Here is a 15,174-nt window from a genome sequence, read left to right as displayed (position 1 = left end):
GGCCGTTAATGCACTCTTATTATTGGCTCTTAACCCACTCTGCTGATTGGCTGTTTGATGCATTCTGACAAATCACAAGAGAGGAGCCAGGAGCCGGGTTCTAGCTCAAGCTCAAGTGGCTTGCACTTTACTTTACCTGCCAGCCTATTGAACTGTCTGGAACTGCTAACCACAAACACTGGGAAGTGAAGGTGTAACCTTTAACTCTTCTTACTTGGAAGAAGGTTAATGATTGTCCAGTTGTGATAAACAGTGACCTATGGATCACATTGTATTTGCACCAAGATAACATCATCAGTCCAAGAAGGAGGAGATGAGTTTGGATTTACTTTACTATAAAAAGTAAATGTTTTCAGTTTTTGTTTAGCACTAACAGTGATAATAATAATATATGTCCTGGGGATACTTTGTAGTGTTTTGTTATGAGTTTTACAAACAAAGACCAATATCATTAAAATATACCAAAGAGGAACAATGAGTGCTTCTGTACGTAAGGTAAAGTAAGAAAGTACAGTATTTGCTGGTGTATAAGACTACTTCCCCCCCCTGAAAAACTTGCCTCCAAGTGGGGGAGTCGTCTTATACGCCGGGTGCACTTCAGTTGGGATAGACATAGTTGCCCATAGTGGCCCATAGTACTGTATTTTGAGTGGAAATGTTGAGGGGTCGTCTTATACGCCCAGTCGTCTTATACTCCGGCAAATCCACTAATTCTGTAATAAGACTACCTGTTGCAAAGGATGCAGCCACGACATGGACTGCACTGGTTTTTGTGAGGGTGAGATGCATCTTCCTAACTGATTCCAGATGACTGCAGATACTACTGGGAGGTAGGAGAAGACAGTGGCATTTAGGGATGAGAGAAAGCTATTCACCTCAACATGTGTGCACATTTTTGATCACATTACATGTGTTTCTTTTCAGGAACATCTATAGCTCTGCTTTTGAATTTAAAACAAAACTGATCTCTTTTTCACAATGTTATCTTTAATTTTGTTATGAATCTTAATTGGTTGTTATCCCATATGTCCTCCATGGAGTTCAGGTCCTCAGTTCTCTTCCATCTTAATGATAACCCTGTGAGGTGTGTTAGGCTGACGGAGAATGGCCAGAGCCATCAAGCAAGATTCTGATACAAGGGGGATTTCAATTGTGGGGTTTTTTAGTCTGACCATAAGTTGTTCTCCTGTGCTTGATACTATTACAATTTCAGCACCTGAAACTATAATGGTGCACTTGAAACTAGCAGTTCTGCCACTGTAAACGTGATAGTTTAAATAAAAGCAGACTCTGGTGCAGTCACGGTACTTTCTGTGATTTGTTATTTCCCCACTAGAGAGTAAGCATAGGATACTGACCACCAGCAGCAGCATCCTGCCACTCTTGGGGATGCTCCAGCATCAGGGTCTTGGTATGAGACCACCAATTGATCAGAGCAAAGGCAAAACATCAGGTGGTGGTAGATGAAACCAGTGGGACAGACTGGTTTCTAACACTGGGAGACCATGCAGTGTAGAGATAAAACTGGCAGCCATGTTTTTCAGCATGAATCAGGAAGGAATAACCTTTCTTTCACTGATATACTTTTTGGCGGGGAGTGTAATAATTCAACCCCCTGTGGGAAATGTCAGATGGCAACACAGTGCTCTTTTTCTCTTTCCTTCTTTCCACCAAAGACTTCACCCGTGGTTTCTTTTCCCATTAGTAACTCTCAGTAATGTTTATATCTCACCTTATCTATTTTTCATTCATCATGCCTTCCGTGCCTGCTAACAGCTCCAGCCCCACATTCACATGCCGCATCTAGCCTCCCCCAGTCTCATTGCTGTGGGGGCATCTATCTCTGCTGCCCATTTATCTCCCTCTGTCACCAGCACTGGCAGTTCTAATAACTCCTCAGCAGATATTGAGCGGGGAGATGAGGAGGTGTGAGAAGGCCCATGGAGCAACTGTCACTGTCTTGGCAGGAGGAAGATGGATAGAGACAAGGAAAGGCCATGCACCAGAGCCTGGGGATTGGGTAGGGAGGAAAGAAGGGCCGGGGGCTCCCTCAGTGGCACTCATGTGTTGGCCTTCCTTGCCCTAGTTTTGGTTGCTAATGGCCAAGGTTAAATATCATGAGAACTGGCAGTACCAGTACTTTTCGGCAGTTGTGTTACCTGGCACACTGCATGCTCGGCTAGGCTACAGAATACTGTACAGTTTCTTGCTTGTACACCAGCTAATTTGTCTTCACTCAGAGGTGTATTGCTCAGTTTCCTCCACTGAAAAGTGACAGATCTGCCATGGCTGTTTTACATGTGAAAGCTGCCACTTGTTTTGTTTTGCATTGTTCAATGGACACACAAAGTCTGAGAACCTCTAAGGCCACAGACCTGGCTGCATCTACTAATTAAGTTCAGGGAGATGTATAGTAGGTCTTTTCTCAGTTCATTTTGGACAGGGTATTTGTGTGTTCTGAACTACCATATACATTTTTATTTTAAGCATAGTATTGTCTAACATACTGTGGAATAGAAATTTCAAAATGTTGACAATGTAAATGTATTTCGTTAGTTTTTATAGATTCAGGTGGGTAGCTGTGTTGGTCTGAAGTAACACAACAAAAATAGAGTCCAATAGCATCTTTAAGACCAACAAAGATTTATTCAAGGAGTGAGTAAATTATTCATACCTTGAATAATTAATGTGAAAATATTCATACCTTGAATAAATATTTGTTGGTCTTAAAGGTATTATTGGACTTTATTTTAGTTTTTATGTTCTCTTTTTTTAGCTTAAAATTCTCAGAGTGACTGCCACACAACATTCTTCCTCTCATTCATTAATGATCCAACAAGATCTACCTGCTACTGAAATGCTCTCTTTTACCTGAGCAACCATTTCATCTGGGTAGCAGCAGGATGACAATTTAAGGACACTTTTTTCTCCTGCATTGCCAAATGCAGCACAGTGATGGGATTTCAAGTTTTGTACTTGAAAACAAATGCATTCACATTTCTAACATCAGCATGTTAAAATGTACCTTTGGGGTGGTGAGAAACCACATTCTCTGAGGCTACGCATTCTTCAGCAGGAAGGCCATTACCCTGCATAGAAGGGACGTGCTCAGTTGTGTGCTTATAATTATGCAATTAAATTCTAGCTCCTATAATGTGAAACAACAGGATTTATATTTCTCTCTGCAGGAGGTTGGCATGTGTCCTTTACTATGGAGAGGAATCATGGCATCAAAGTATCAAGTAGGTACAGCACACATCTGCTCATTATGTATACTACCCATACTGGATCTCTGATGCTGGGTCGTCCCCCCCCTCCCCCACACACACACACATTTAGTCTATGTTTGACAGAAAGAGTCATTAAATATCCTGCTGATGGAATGGCCAGATAAAAAGGATGGGGCTTCAGTGTTTTCTATTACTACTTATGTGGCGGAGGATAAAATTCATTATGCCATTAATTCTGTAAGAATTAGAAAAGCTAAACTATCCAAAATTCCCTCTTCCGTGTAATAGTAAAGGTACACAGTAACTGAAAGTTGACCAGCGCTTCTTTCTTCCTTGCCTGTATGCTACAGCTTGTACAAGGACTCCACCTCTGCCTTTGTGGGGAATCACAACAAATTAAAGCCACAAAGGGGCTTGCTATGCCTTGATGGGAGCTTTTAGCCCTCTGGCTTTTGCAGTATTGGCTGAGGCCAGCACTTGGTCCCAGGGCTGCTGCCCCTGACCACCTGCTCATCCCCTCATTAATTGTGTGCTGCACGTATGTATGTGCCCATGCTGTTACTCTCACCCCACCACCCAACCCAGCTTCTCCCTGATCTACCTATTTCCTCATCTTGCTTCTCATTGGAGGGAGTAGATGTCTCTCTTGACGCATGTCCACCTCGTATCCTCCAGCCCAGTTGTAACGGAAAATAAAATCTCTCACACCACCCCAGTGATACAGTTCAGAACATTGTCGAGGGGAGTGTGGGGAGACTGAGAAGAAACACAAACGGAATAACTCGGAGTCATCCTGGTGCCTTTTGGCTGCGTAACCATGTCAGGTAAAACCTATTAGCCAAAGAACGGGTCAGGTAGGCACCCATCAGTGCTCTGGACTTTGGCAATTTCCTCCTGGGGTATTTTATTTCGTCTAAATAGGTTGATCAATTACTGGCTTTGAATTCTGCATTCATAACTGCCTCCTTTAGCATTACTGTTGAGAGCAGCAGCATAGCTGACTTCCAGGGTGCTGCACCCTTCCTGGGTCGATGTTCCATGTGCTGCTCACCAGCAAAGTATTTGGACATTGGAGATGATGGCTGAGCAACCACCTGAGGTGAAAGATGGCAGTGAATGCCACCAAGCTTACAGCAGTTGAGACCTGTGGGCTACAGTCTCAGACCTGGGAGTAGTTTCTAAAACGGGTTGGGCGTCTGGATGGCAGTCTATTGAAAGTGTTTATAGCAGATTTGAAGGAGAGGTTTTCATGCTTGTTAGTTCTTGAGAAGCCTTCAGAAGTCTCCCTAAATGTCATGGGCTAATGATCTCAGGGTATAGGAGTCTCGCACAGTCCTCTGTATACAGCTCCTATGATGGGGCACTCAGCCAGACAGGTTGGGGAGCAGATCCACTCTGGCGGTTTCTGCAGCATTAAGCCACGTGGTCTGAAATACCATTTTATAAAAGCATTCTCTCTGGACTGTACATAATACTAGTTTTTCCTCCTTCCCAATCTGCTTCTCTACTTGTTTATGACATTGTGCTGTTATTTATTTTATTTATATTCCTGTGTTGTTCTTTTAATATATATGTCTTTTTAAATTTGTATTTCAATTGTAATTCTGTTTCTGTAAGCTGCCTTTGCAGGTCGATTAAACAGAAAGGCAGCACATAAATCTATACAACTACATTAACCGCTACATTATAAGTACTGTATTGGTTAATGACTGTTCCTTTCCCATCCTTGGACAGAGAAATGGCTGCTTTTGAGTGCTATGATAACATGAAACAAACCTGAACTTTTAAATTATGATACAAATTAATCCAGGTTTAGCTAGCCCTTGGCTCTTTTTTGTTCATCTTTAGTTCCTGGGTGCCACTTGTATCATCTATTCTCTCTGATAGGAATAGCTGAAGGGGCCAATGAAATTCACATTATTAATTGCTCAGATGAACTGATCTCAGCCCTGGAAATTACGACAATACTTGCAGCAAAGGGCAGGTGGATGTTGCGTAGGTTATTCCTTTACATGTGTGAGTAACTACAGATTCAATACAGGGCTAGTCCTGGAACAAATGGAGCCTCACATGAAGAGCATCTTTGGTACTTACTCCACATTTTTGCCAAGTTTCCGATGAAATATTATCTCATAGAATCACAGAATCCTAGAGTTGGAAGGGGCCATACAGGCCATCTAGTCCAACCCCCTGCTCAACGCAGGATCAGCCCTAAGCATCCTAAAGCAATCTAAACAATAATAAAATCTTTGACCACCTCAACTTCAGTACACAATTATAAACATAATTCATACATCATCTTGATGAAATGATTCTCATCTTTATATAAATATATAAATATACCTCTAATTGTGACTTTCCAGTTCAAATTCCCATACCTTCCTATTCCTTTCAAATCTATCCTTAATCTGTCTATATAACCACCAATCCAAACACTTATATTCTTGCACTAGCTTCATAGGCCTTTCTGCATGCACAGCTTACTTTCTATTATCACTGAATTCGAGGTGGTCTATCTTTAATTCAAATCTTGTGCTTGCTTCAGCACTTTTATAAAAAACCCTGATTTTGTCTATGGAACTGGGGAGGATGTGTTCTGCCTACCAGTGAGAAAAAGCAAATAGTGATGCAGCACTCAGGGTTTTTTTTTAAGCATGTCTCTTCATAGCAATTCTAAACTTCTTTGGAGGTCTTGCATCCAAGTACTAACCAGGGCTGACCCTCCTTATGTTCCAAGATCTGATGAGATCCAGGTAGTCTGATCTATCCAGACCCGGGCTTCAGTAAGTGCTATCACTACTGATTTATGTCAACCATTCAGGGGGGGGGGGGTTCAAGGGAAGAAATGAGCAGGAATGGTTTGCTGTTGCCTTCCTCTGCATAGCAATCCTGGCCTTCCTTGATGGTCTTTCCTCCAAATACTAGGGGCCATTCTGCACGACTTTAATATAGCACTAGTCTTACATTTTGTTTTCGCCACTAAAACTGCATTCCGCATGATGTCATGAGCAATCTGCAACACTCCTGCAACACTAGCGCCAAAATCGCTTTGTTGTACCGATTTCCGGGGAATTGGGAAAAGTGGATTCACCCTCAGAAAATCGCTACACTCTTGCCAACAACCTGCAACACTCGCGAAAAAGACATGAGCGCTCTCAATGTAGCGGTTGCAACAAAGTCCCTCTCCCTGGCTCTCTCCTCCGAACTTCTGGCAAAGCGATTACCATTTTTCCCCCCTCAGAACGGGGAAAGCAATGCACCAGCAAGGCTTCATTCACCCAGCAAGGCTTCTCCGGCTACAGTCCCTCCACATAAGTGATTTACAGCTCCCCTGAGTCCCCAAGCACAACATAGCCCCCTGTTCGCCAGTTCCCTTTAATTTCGGCCAAAAATCGCGCCCATGCGGGGAGGGGATTTTATTTTCCACTCAGGGAGCGTGGTGACGGTAAATCGCCAGCTCACATGGCAGCTAGATGGGTCTCTCTGTTGCAACGAATCAATGTATATTTGTTGCAACGTGTGTGTTTTTTAGACCTGTGCTTAAAGGGAAAGGGGCTTTTCGGGAGCATGATAACAACCGCCCATTGGCTGTTCCGTTTGATTGACGGCCAGGGGCGGGAACAAGCACAGAAAAAAATAGCTTCCTTTCTAGCGATTCCTGCGAGACCGGAAACCTGTGGGGAACGAAAGAAATGCTACTGGATTCCACTACAAATGAGGGTATGCAGAATGCCGAGATTCCACTATTTAAAATAGCATTTCTGCTTTGTGAAAGCAATTGGCAACATTGGTCCTTGTGCGGAATGGCCCTAGATATCGCCAACTCTGCTTAGCTTTCAAGCTCTGGCTGATTTGGGCTATTCAAGCTATCCATTAATCACAGGCTACTTGATAGTATAATAAAACAGCCTTCTTTCACAGGCCGAGCTTCCAAGATTTGATGGGATTGAGCTTGCCTGGGCTATAAACCTTTGAAGAAATGATTCAATAACTCTGGGAAATATATTTCAATCTTTCTTCACATTGAAGCACAAGGGGAAAAAGTACCTTAGGAGAGGATCTACCTCAGTTCTGTGTATGTCAAAAGATGTGATGTCAACCAATGTAGCTCTCCTGTGTGGATTAGAAGCATGAAGTCTGAAACCTCTCTTTCAAATCTGTAAAGATTATTTACAGTACTGGGTTAATTGGGTGACCAAATCCTTCCTTACCATTTCTCTGAGGCTATATATGCAAAACAGAACACACTGTGTCACATGTGGGTACGTAAAGTGCGATGAAGTTGCAGTCAATTTATGGTGACCCCAGCAAGGGTCTTTCAAGGCCAGTGAGAAACCGAGGTGGTCTGCCATTGCTTTCCCCTGCAGAGTCTTCCTTGGTGATCTCGTCTTTCCACATACTGACCCTGCTTAGCTTCTGAGCTCTGACAAGATCTGGCTAGACCTCCTGCCTTGCCTCCTGGTGTGATACCCCTCCCACTGGACCAAGTAGCTGGTTCAAAAGATTTTACTATTTCACTACTACAGTAATCTTTGGGGGATTGCTCCAATATGGCAAAGCATCTCTTTTGCTGCCCTTAGGAGAACGAAGCACTGGGAGGAATGGGCTAATGCCACTTCTCCTTCTCTCCTGTCTTAGCATTCATTGCAGCAAGCCTGAGTGTGCTGACCTCAGATGGCTGCCCTTTCTCTCCCAGCCCCGTGGCAGCCCCATGTCTGCTTGGACCAGCACTGCAGTATGAGCAGTATGAAGCTGAAGACCCTCTGAAGCAAGGCGGCAACTCCCAGATGGCCAGGAAAAACCAGTGTGTGTCTGGAGTCACTGTGCAACTGGAAATGAGGAATCTCTGGGAGGAATTCAACAGCCTAGGCACTGAGATGATTGTCACCAAGGCAGGGCGGTAGGTATAAAGATCTTAATCCCATAAACAAGGATTAGGAAACAACAAAGAATGAGGATTAGACAACACAGCTTTGATGTAGAGCATGACTAAGCAGTACAAGAAGTGTTCCCTGACTTCTACTAGTCCAACAAGTCCTTGTGAACATTAGGGCTTAACATCAAATTATAGCGTCCTTAACACTGTTGTTAACTGCTGTCCCATAGGGCTGTAAACAGAGGCATTCTAAAGGCAGACAATTACCAGCAGGGAGCAGCAGATGCCTATGCAACTGGGGAAAGTGGGGTGGGGGGGTGGCATATGTGTGTGTGCCTGCCTGACAAAAATGCTGCATCCACACCTTACCCTGTGCTGGTATTAGATAGGAGTCACCCTTCCTAGAAATGTAGAACCTCCCCACACCACACTTTGCTGGATTAAAACAAAAAACACCTTCCCAGAAACATGAAGGGTAAAGGGTAACAAACAAACAGAAAGAAAGAAAGAATCACCTGACAAACTCCTTTTCCCATTCCTTGTGGCAGGAGAATGTTTCCCACTTTCCAGGTGAAGATATCAGGTATGGACCCCTTGGCTGACTATGTGCTACTCATGGACTTTGTGCCTTTGGATGACAAGAGATACCGGTATGGGTATTGCATATTCTTGTATAGCCTATTTTTCTTCTATTGAGGTAGCAGCATGCAGTCAGTTCCCAGCTGACCTAAGCACTTACCAAACCTATGGCCACTTAATCCATCAAGGTTGTTGCATCATTTGCCTTGAGGATGCCAACTTTGACTGGTGAAATATTTGGAGGCTGGGGGACAGTGCCTGGAGAGGGTAGAGTTTGGGAAGAAAAGGGAGGCCAGTAGGGATATGATATCATATCCTGTTTTTTCACATATTTCACAGTTTTATTCATAGGAATGTCAGCCTCCAGGTGGGATCTGGGGATCCCCATGAATTACAGCTCATCTCCAGACTAGATCATCTTCCCTGGAGACAATGGATGCTTTGGAGGGTGGACTCTAGGATATTGCACCCCTCCGAGTCTCCTGTCCTCCCCAGCCTCCATCCCCAAATCTCCAGGAGTTTCCCAGCCTGGATCTGGCACGCACACGCACGCGCACACACACACACACACTGAACCAGTGGCATGGAAGGACCTCGCAACCCTATTTATTTAGGGTTGCATTTGTCTTTCTTTTTTACTTACCGGGAGTTCTAATTTTAAGTTGTGATGTTTAATTTGTTTTGTAAGTATACTTGTTGCTTTATGTTGTAAGCCCCCTTGAGGAAGGAAGGCAGTATGATACAACCCAGTCTCAGTAGCTAAGCAGGGTCAGTCTTGGTTAGTACTTCGCTGCGAGCTCTCAAGGAAGACAGCAGAGGAAGGAATAGGTAACCCACCTCTGCTTCTCATTTCCTGGAGCTGTCATATGTCGGCTGTGATTTGAAGGCACTTTACACATGCACCCAAGCCACGTTGGATTTTGCAAGGTAGGCAAGCAGCTAACAAATGTTTCTAATAAATAAAAGTCTTGTGATAATCACATATAGGTCAAAGGTCAGCTCCTCCCCTTGCAGCTAGGTCTTCCTCACACCAAATTTCAAGTTTAAACTTCTCACAACATCTCACTTTCATCACCTTTTTCTTCCTGCCTTACATCACTTGTAGGCATCTCTAGGCATGTGTTTTGTATGCTATACCCTTTGATCCTAAATATTTGTGCTAGTAGTATCCAGTTACATTCCACTCAACCAAAAAACAAAACATCCTCTCAAAATCCTCTTCAGGTTTTTTCACTGTTAAGGAGAAAAGCTTCCTCTGAAGATGAACAGGACAATAGTTGGAGGGTTCTTCTTAGCACACTTTGATTTGATTCAAGATTGCATGGCAGACTCTGGTTATGGTTCTGTCGCTCAGTCCTGGATAATGGAATGGCCTCCCTCACACTATTAGGGCTGTCAGCTCTGGGTTGGGCAATACCAGAATATTTTGGGGGGGAAGCCTGTGTGGGGGATCACAATGGTAGATGCCACAGAACCCACAGAGCCCAAGGTGACCATTTCATCCATATCTGGAGATCAGTTGTAATCCCAGGATGGCCTCTTCCAACTCTATGATTCTTTATATACTTCTATATAAAGGGCACATAATATATCAAGATAGCTTTTAATACTATGACAATCTAGGAAGTAAAGCAAGTGGAGTGGTTTAATCCCGGATTAGTCCTGTTCCATGGCAAGAGCTTGGTTCAGCATATTACCTTTCCCAACAGGTATGCCTTCCATAGCTCTGCCTGGCTGGTAGCAGGCAAGGCTGATCCTGCTACACCTGGACGGGTTCACTTCCACCCTGACTCTCCTGCCAAGGGAGGCCAGTGGATGAGGCAGATTGTGTCCTTTGACAAGCTCAAACTCACCAACAATTTGATGGATGACAATGGCCATGTAAGTTACAACCAACAAAGGTTATTGCTATCTGTTCCACTTAATATTTCTGGTAAGGCCTTGGAGCAGGAGCATGTCTCATGGCTTAAGTGCCACTGGGTGTTTAACACCCATTCAGGGCAGCTGTCCTGCCCAAATGCCTCCTCCTCCAATCAGCTTGCCTGTCTGTCCAGCAGCCAGCCAATTGCCTTCCGTCTCCCACCCCTGACTGCCCCCTCCTCCTTCTACTTCCCTCTGAGGCTTGGAGGTTGCAGATCCCTGCCACATGAGAGCTGCCCCTGCCAGTGGGTTCCCTAACAGCTGCCTGCAGCCTTTCCAGGTCCTGGGGTGAGGGGGAGGCCGCCCACAGAGTTCTTCCACCCCACCCCCCTAATCTAGCATCCATTGTATTCCTGAATGCAAGGGGCTAGGGAAATAAGATTCAGTTACAGCTTGAGCTTCCCAACCAAAATAGCTATCTTCAACTCCACTTTCCTGCCCATATGTGACCCATACTAGGAGAACTGTAAGAGGAGCAGTCAGTTTGTCTCACTATGTGATTCCACTCCTGTTAACACTCCATACTTGGATTGGCTAAAAGGAGTTGAATAAATTATGATAACAGGGCAATGACTAAGGGCCAAACACAGAATACTGTTATAATGGTGTATGGAAAATCTGGGTTACTGTTGTTCTGTACACCAGTGGTCCCCTACCTTTCTGAGGCCGGGGACTGGCAGGGCATCGGGCCGTGCCCGCGGGCTGCGCCCGTGCATCGGCTGCGACTGCGCATTGCGCATGCGTGAATGCGCAATCCGCATGCGCCATGCGCAGGCCCGGCCCGCACAGGCGCGGCCCGGCCCTGATTCCCTCTCCCCGCCCTCCTGCAGTAAGAAGCTTTCCGGGCCGCAAGTTTGCGGCCTGGGAAGTTTTTTACTGCGGGGGGGGGGCAGGGAGAGGGAGCCGCGGACCGGCGCCATGGCCTTCGCGGATTGGAACCGGGCCGCGGCCCGCAGGTTGGGAACCACTGCTGTACACTACTAAAAATTCAAGCCATATTTGCAATGTAATAAATTGAATGTAGAATTGGGGAGAAAGTTGTTATATAATTATGCAGCATTTAAAGTTGCAAATGATTTGTATTAGAGACTACACTGAAGGGGTCAGGGCCTCAGACTTTGTAAATCTCGATCAGGAAATAGATTAACATGGAGGGTTATGCTTTGATGCTTTGCTTTGATGCTGCAGGGTGAATGCATAATGAATAAACAGATGTCAGTGTACATCTGAAGCATATCTCTTCTTCATCAGATCATCCTGAATTCTATGCACAGATACCAGCCGCGTTTCCATGTAGTGGTAGTAGATCCACGGCCAGATAGTGAGCGTTACGCCCAGGAGAACTTCAAATCCTTCATCTTCACCGAGACTCAGTTCATAGCAGTGACAGCCTATCAGAATCATCGGGTAAGATCGCACCATTCCAACTGCATTAGTCCGTCTGTGAAGCTGGCAGGGACTTGTGAGAATTGTAGTCCATGGACATCTGGAAAGCCATCCCTGCTATAAACTGAGCAGATGATGCTCATGGCGTCAATACTGTAGGAGCTTTTTAAAATATTGTATAATGGATAAAGTGATGGCTACGGATTTTGAGGACCTCAATTCGGAACTTCACAGTAGCAATAAAACTCACTAGGCAAGATTGGGCAAGTTTATTTAGAAAGTGTGCATGCTTCCCCTACAGAGAACCTGCTCAAGCCCAAAGCTGATAAAACAATAAAAAAGCATAAATAATTAAAAGTAACAAATCATAAAAACAATGTAAGAAGTTTAGGTTTAGATTCCATGCCCAACACCTATGTATAATAGATAGTCCTTTCTGTGGAGTATGTGCTCTTTCCCACTAAAACTTCCATGAGTACAAAAGCAATGGTTTTCAATGGACCCGTGTACAAGTGAAAGTTTTAATGGAAGAACAGTGCAGCAGGGACTATCAAGAGCACATAGAAATTGTTCACCAATTCCAAGCTTCCTATGACTCAAGCTAACATATGTCACAGGATAATTCTATGTATGCCATCCCATATCCATGTAGGAAGGTTGGTAAATGCAGCAAACATTTCTTGCCAAATTTCTATACTGCCCTTGTTCTAAAGAGCTCAGAGCCAGTTTTATGCTTCATGATACTGAGGCAGATGCCGTGTTCCTGAACTGACTAACTTCTACAATAGCTACATTATGAACGGTGTTGACTTCTCAGGTAATAGCAGCAGTAAGCAGCATCTCCAGGATGGGCAGGCAGGGACTGACAGGGAAGACATGGTACACCTGACATGTCCATCACTCTCTTGGCAGATCACACAGCTGAAAATTGCTAGTAATCCCTTTGCAAAAGGGTTCCGGGAATGTGAGCCAGACGAATGGTAAGTCTCCTCTGGTGTCCTTCCCCTTTAGAATGTGGGCAAAAGGATGAGCCAAGGCCTCATCAAAACAAGCCTGAATTCTGTTGCTTTATCCTCACAAGTAGGAACACCTCACATGCAGCCTTCTGCTACAACTCCCAAATGCCCAGACGACCTGCAATTTCTTATGGGAGCCCTCCTTTCGATGGTAACATATATGCCGAGCTACCACCTGTTTTGAGGGCCTCTGACTTAGCCAATGATTTCCAATCTAGCCTGGAAGTCTAGCCTTCCACAGTAATGACTTTCAGGCCTCTGTTCAACAAACTCTGGAATGTTCCCTTTCCCCCCTCATCCTGTAGTTTTTTTTTCATGTGTAGCATCAGGACTACTACTTGTTCAGCATGCATGTGTAGATGCACACAGGGGCCATATGACATGCTGTGTCAACATCCTTTGTACTACTTTGTTAGCTAATTGGAAAGAGGAGTTGGGGGCAGTGGAAATAGGAACTCTTTGAGCCATTGCTGGGCAATACTCTGTGTCTTGCCTCAAGAGCTATTTCTGGTGCCCTGCCCCTAAATTGCAATAAGGCCACTATTATCTCTTAATTTTGTTTTCCACATAGGCCAGGGTCACCAGGACAACTACTAGGATGCTTATCTCGCAATAGCGGGGCAGCTCCCTCAGCCCAGATCCAGAAGACTCCAGAGAAAGGTAAGACAGAAACCACACAAGCAAGCATGCCCTGATAATATTCACTGATACTTCTGAATAGTTAGTTCAGTTATTCAGCCCAATTCATAAATTGTCACAAGTCTGAGATCCAGGGCATAAGTCCAGCCAGGCCTTCTGGCCATGTTAACTAACAGAAGCAGCTGTCATCGGCTGCATGATTAGGTCTTAACCCAGCACACCTTCGCTGAAGAGCAGGAATGAAGTGGACCATCTGGCTGAGATGTCACATCACCGCACACATACATCACTGCTACAACATGGGACCCCAGAAGAGTAGAGCGGGAGCAGCTGGCACTTACACCGCCACAACCTAAACCAGGCCATAGGCTTCTGAATTCCTGAAGTACATGAGGTCAGAAGAAGGCAGTTCCCAGGGTGAAAGACTGGGATTTCATCAAGGATATGTGTCCTATAGTTCTCCACTCGAACCACAAGACCTCCATCAGAGAAGAGTTGGCATGAAGGGAGAAGAAAGTACAGGTCACATTGTGTAGGGATGAGAACAGCAACCAAAAACTACAGCTCTGACTCATTTTTCTTTCTAGGGTTTACCAACAATCATCATCTCCCTTCTTCCCTCCTCAGAGAAGCTTCCCATCTCCATCACCCACCACCAGTGACACCTGCCAACCTCCCCGATGTGTGCATTGCTCGCCGACCCTTAAATGAATCATCAGGGGCTTTGCCCTACAAGCACCTCTCCTATCACAGCATCTATGTGGGAGCACGGGCCCGGGCAGCACCATATACACTCCCAAGCAGTCGGGCCACTAGCTTCCATGCTCTCAACATCTACACTGCTGGTGGCTATGAACAATGAAGGACAGAGTACTGCGCAACACACTGATCACCTCCCTGCTTCTACATCCCTGAACAAATCTGCCCCAGAGTCTCCTCAGCCCCCTTTCCTTTCCATGTTAAATGTCTATCATTGCACAGTCTGCTAAGGAGGGCAGGCTACTCCACAGCTGAGCCCCTCGCTGAAAGCACTTTGCGGCTGCACCATGTGGACACTGCCATCAACCCAGCACTTCAACTAACTCCCTCTGTGACCAGTTTTATAATGTCTCATATTGTTTCCCCAATAAATGGACATTAGATGTGGTGGTACAGAGTCCCCTGCAGAGTGTCTCATTTCAGAGGTGAGGGAAAATGCAACCCAAGGCTTGGTGACGAGCAGAAGCCATCTGGTACTGAGGCACAGGCCTCCAGTCCCCCACCCACCCACTGCTGTTCTTGGTCTCTGTGGAATGCTTGAATGGATCAGAAAGTACCAAGTGTCAGAGGCCAAAAACATAAGCGATATACCGTATTTGCTGGTGTATAAGACAACTGGGCATATATGATGACCCCCCAACATTTCCACTCAAAATATAGAGTTTGTTACATTACATTACACTACTATGGGCCACTGTGGGCAGCTATGTCTATCCCAACTGAAGTGCACCCGGCGTATAGGACAGCCCCCCCACTTGGAGGCATGTTT

General features: G+C 45.0%; 1 protein-coding gene across 1 annotated transcript; it reads left to right on the top strand.

Moving 5' to 3' along the window:
- Positions 1–3,192: 3,192 nt before the first annotated feature.
- TBX10 (T-box transcription factor 10) lies at positions 3,193–14,437 on the top strand. Its single transcript, XM_077320892.1, has 8 exons — positions 3,193–3,242; positions 7,927–8,130; positions 8,655–8,756; positions 10,395–10,566; positions 11,857–12,012; positions 12,904–12,971; positions 13,579–13,667; positions 14,274–14,437. The coding sequence occupies exons 2-8, from the start codon at positions 8,018–8,020 to the stop codon at positions 14,306–14,308; spliced, it is 735 nt and encodes a 244-aa protein (XP_077177007.1). The 5' UTR covers positions 3,193–3,242; positions 7,927–8,017; the 3' UTR covers positions 14,309–14,437.
- The last annotated feature ends 737 nt before the right edge of the window (positions 14,438–15,174 follow it).

Source organism: Paroedura picta, chromosome 2 (assembly GCF_049243985.1).
Source record: "Paroedura picta isolate Pp20150507F chromosome 2, Ppicta_v3.0, whole genome shotgun sequence".
NCBI lineage: Eukaryota > Metazoa > Chordata > Lepidosauria > Squamata > Gekkonidae > Paroedura > Paroedura picta.
Note: the sequence above shows the minus strand (reverse complement) of the source record. Positions and strands in the feature narration are given on the sequence as shown.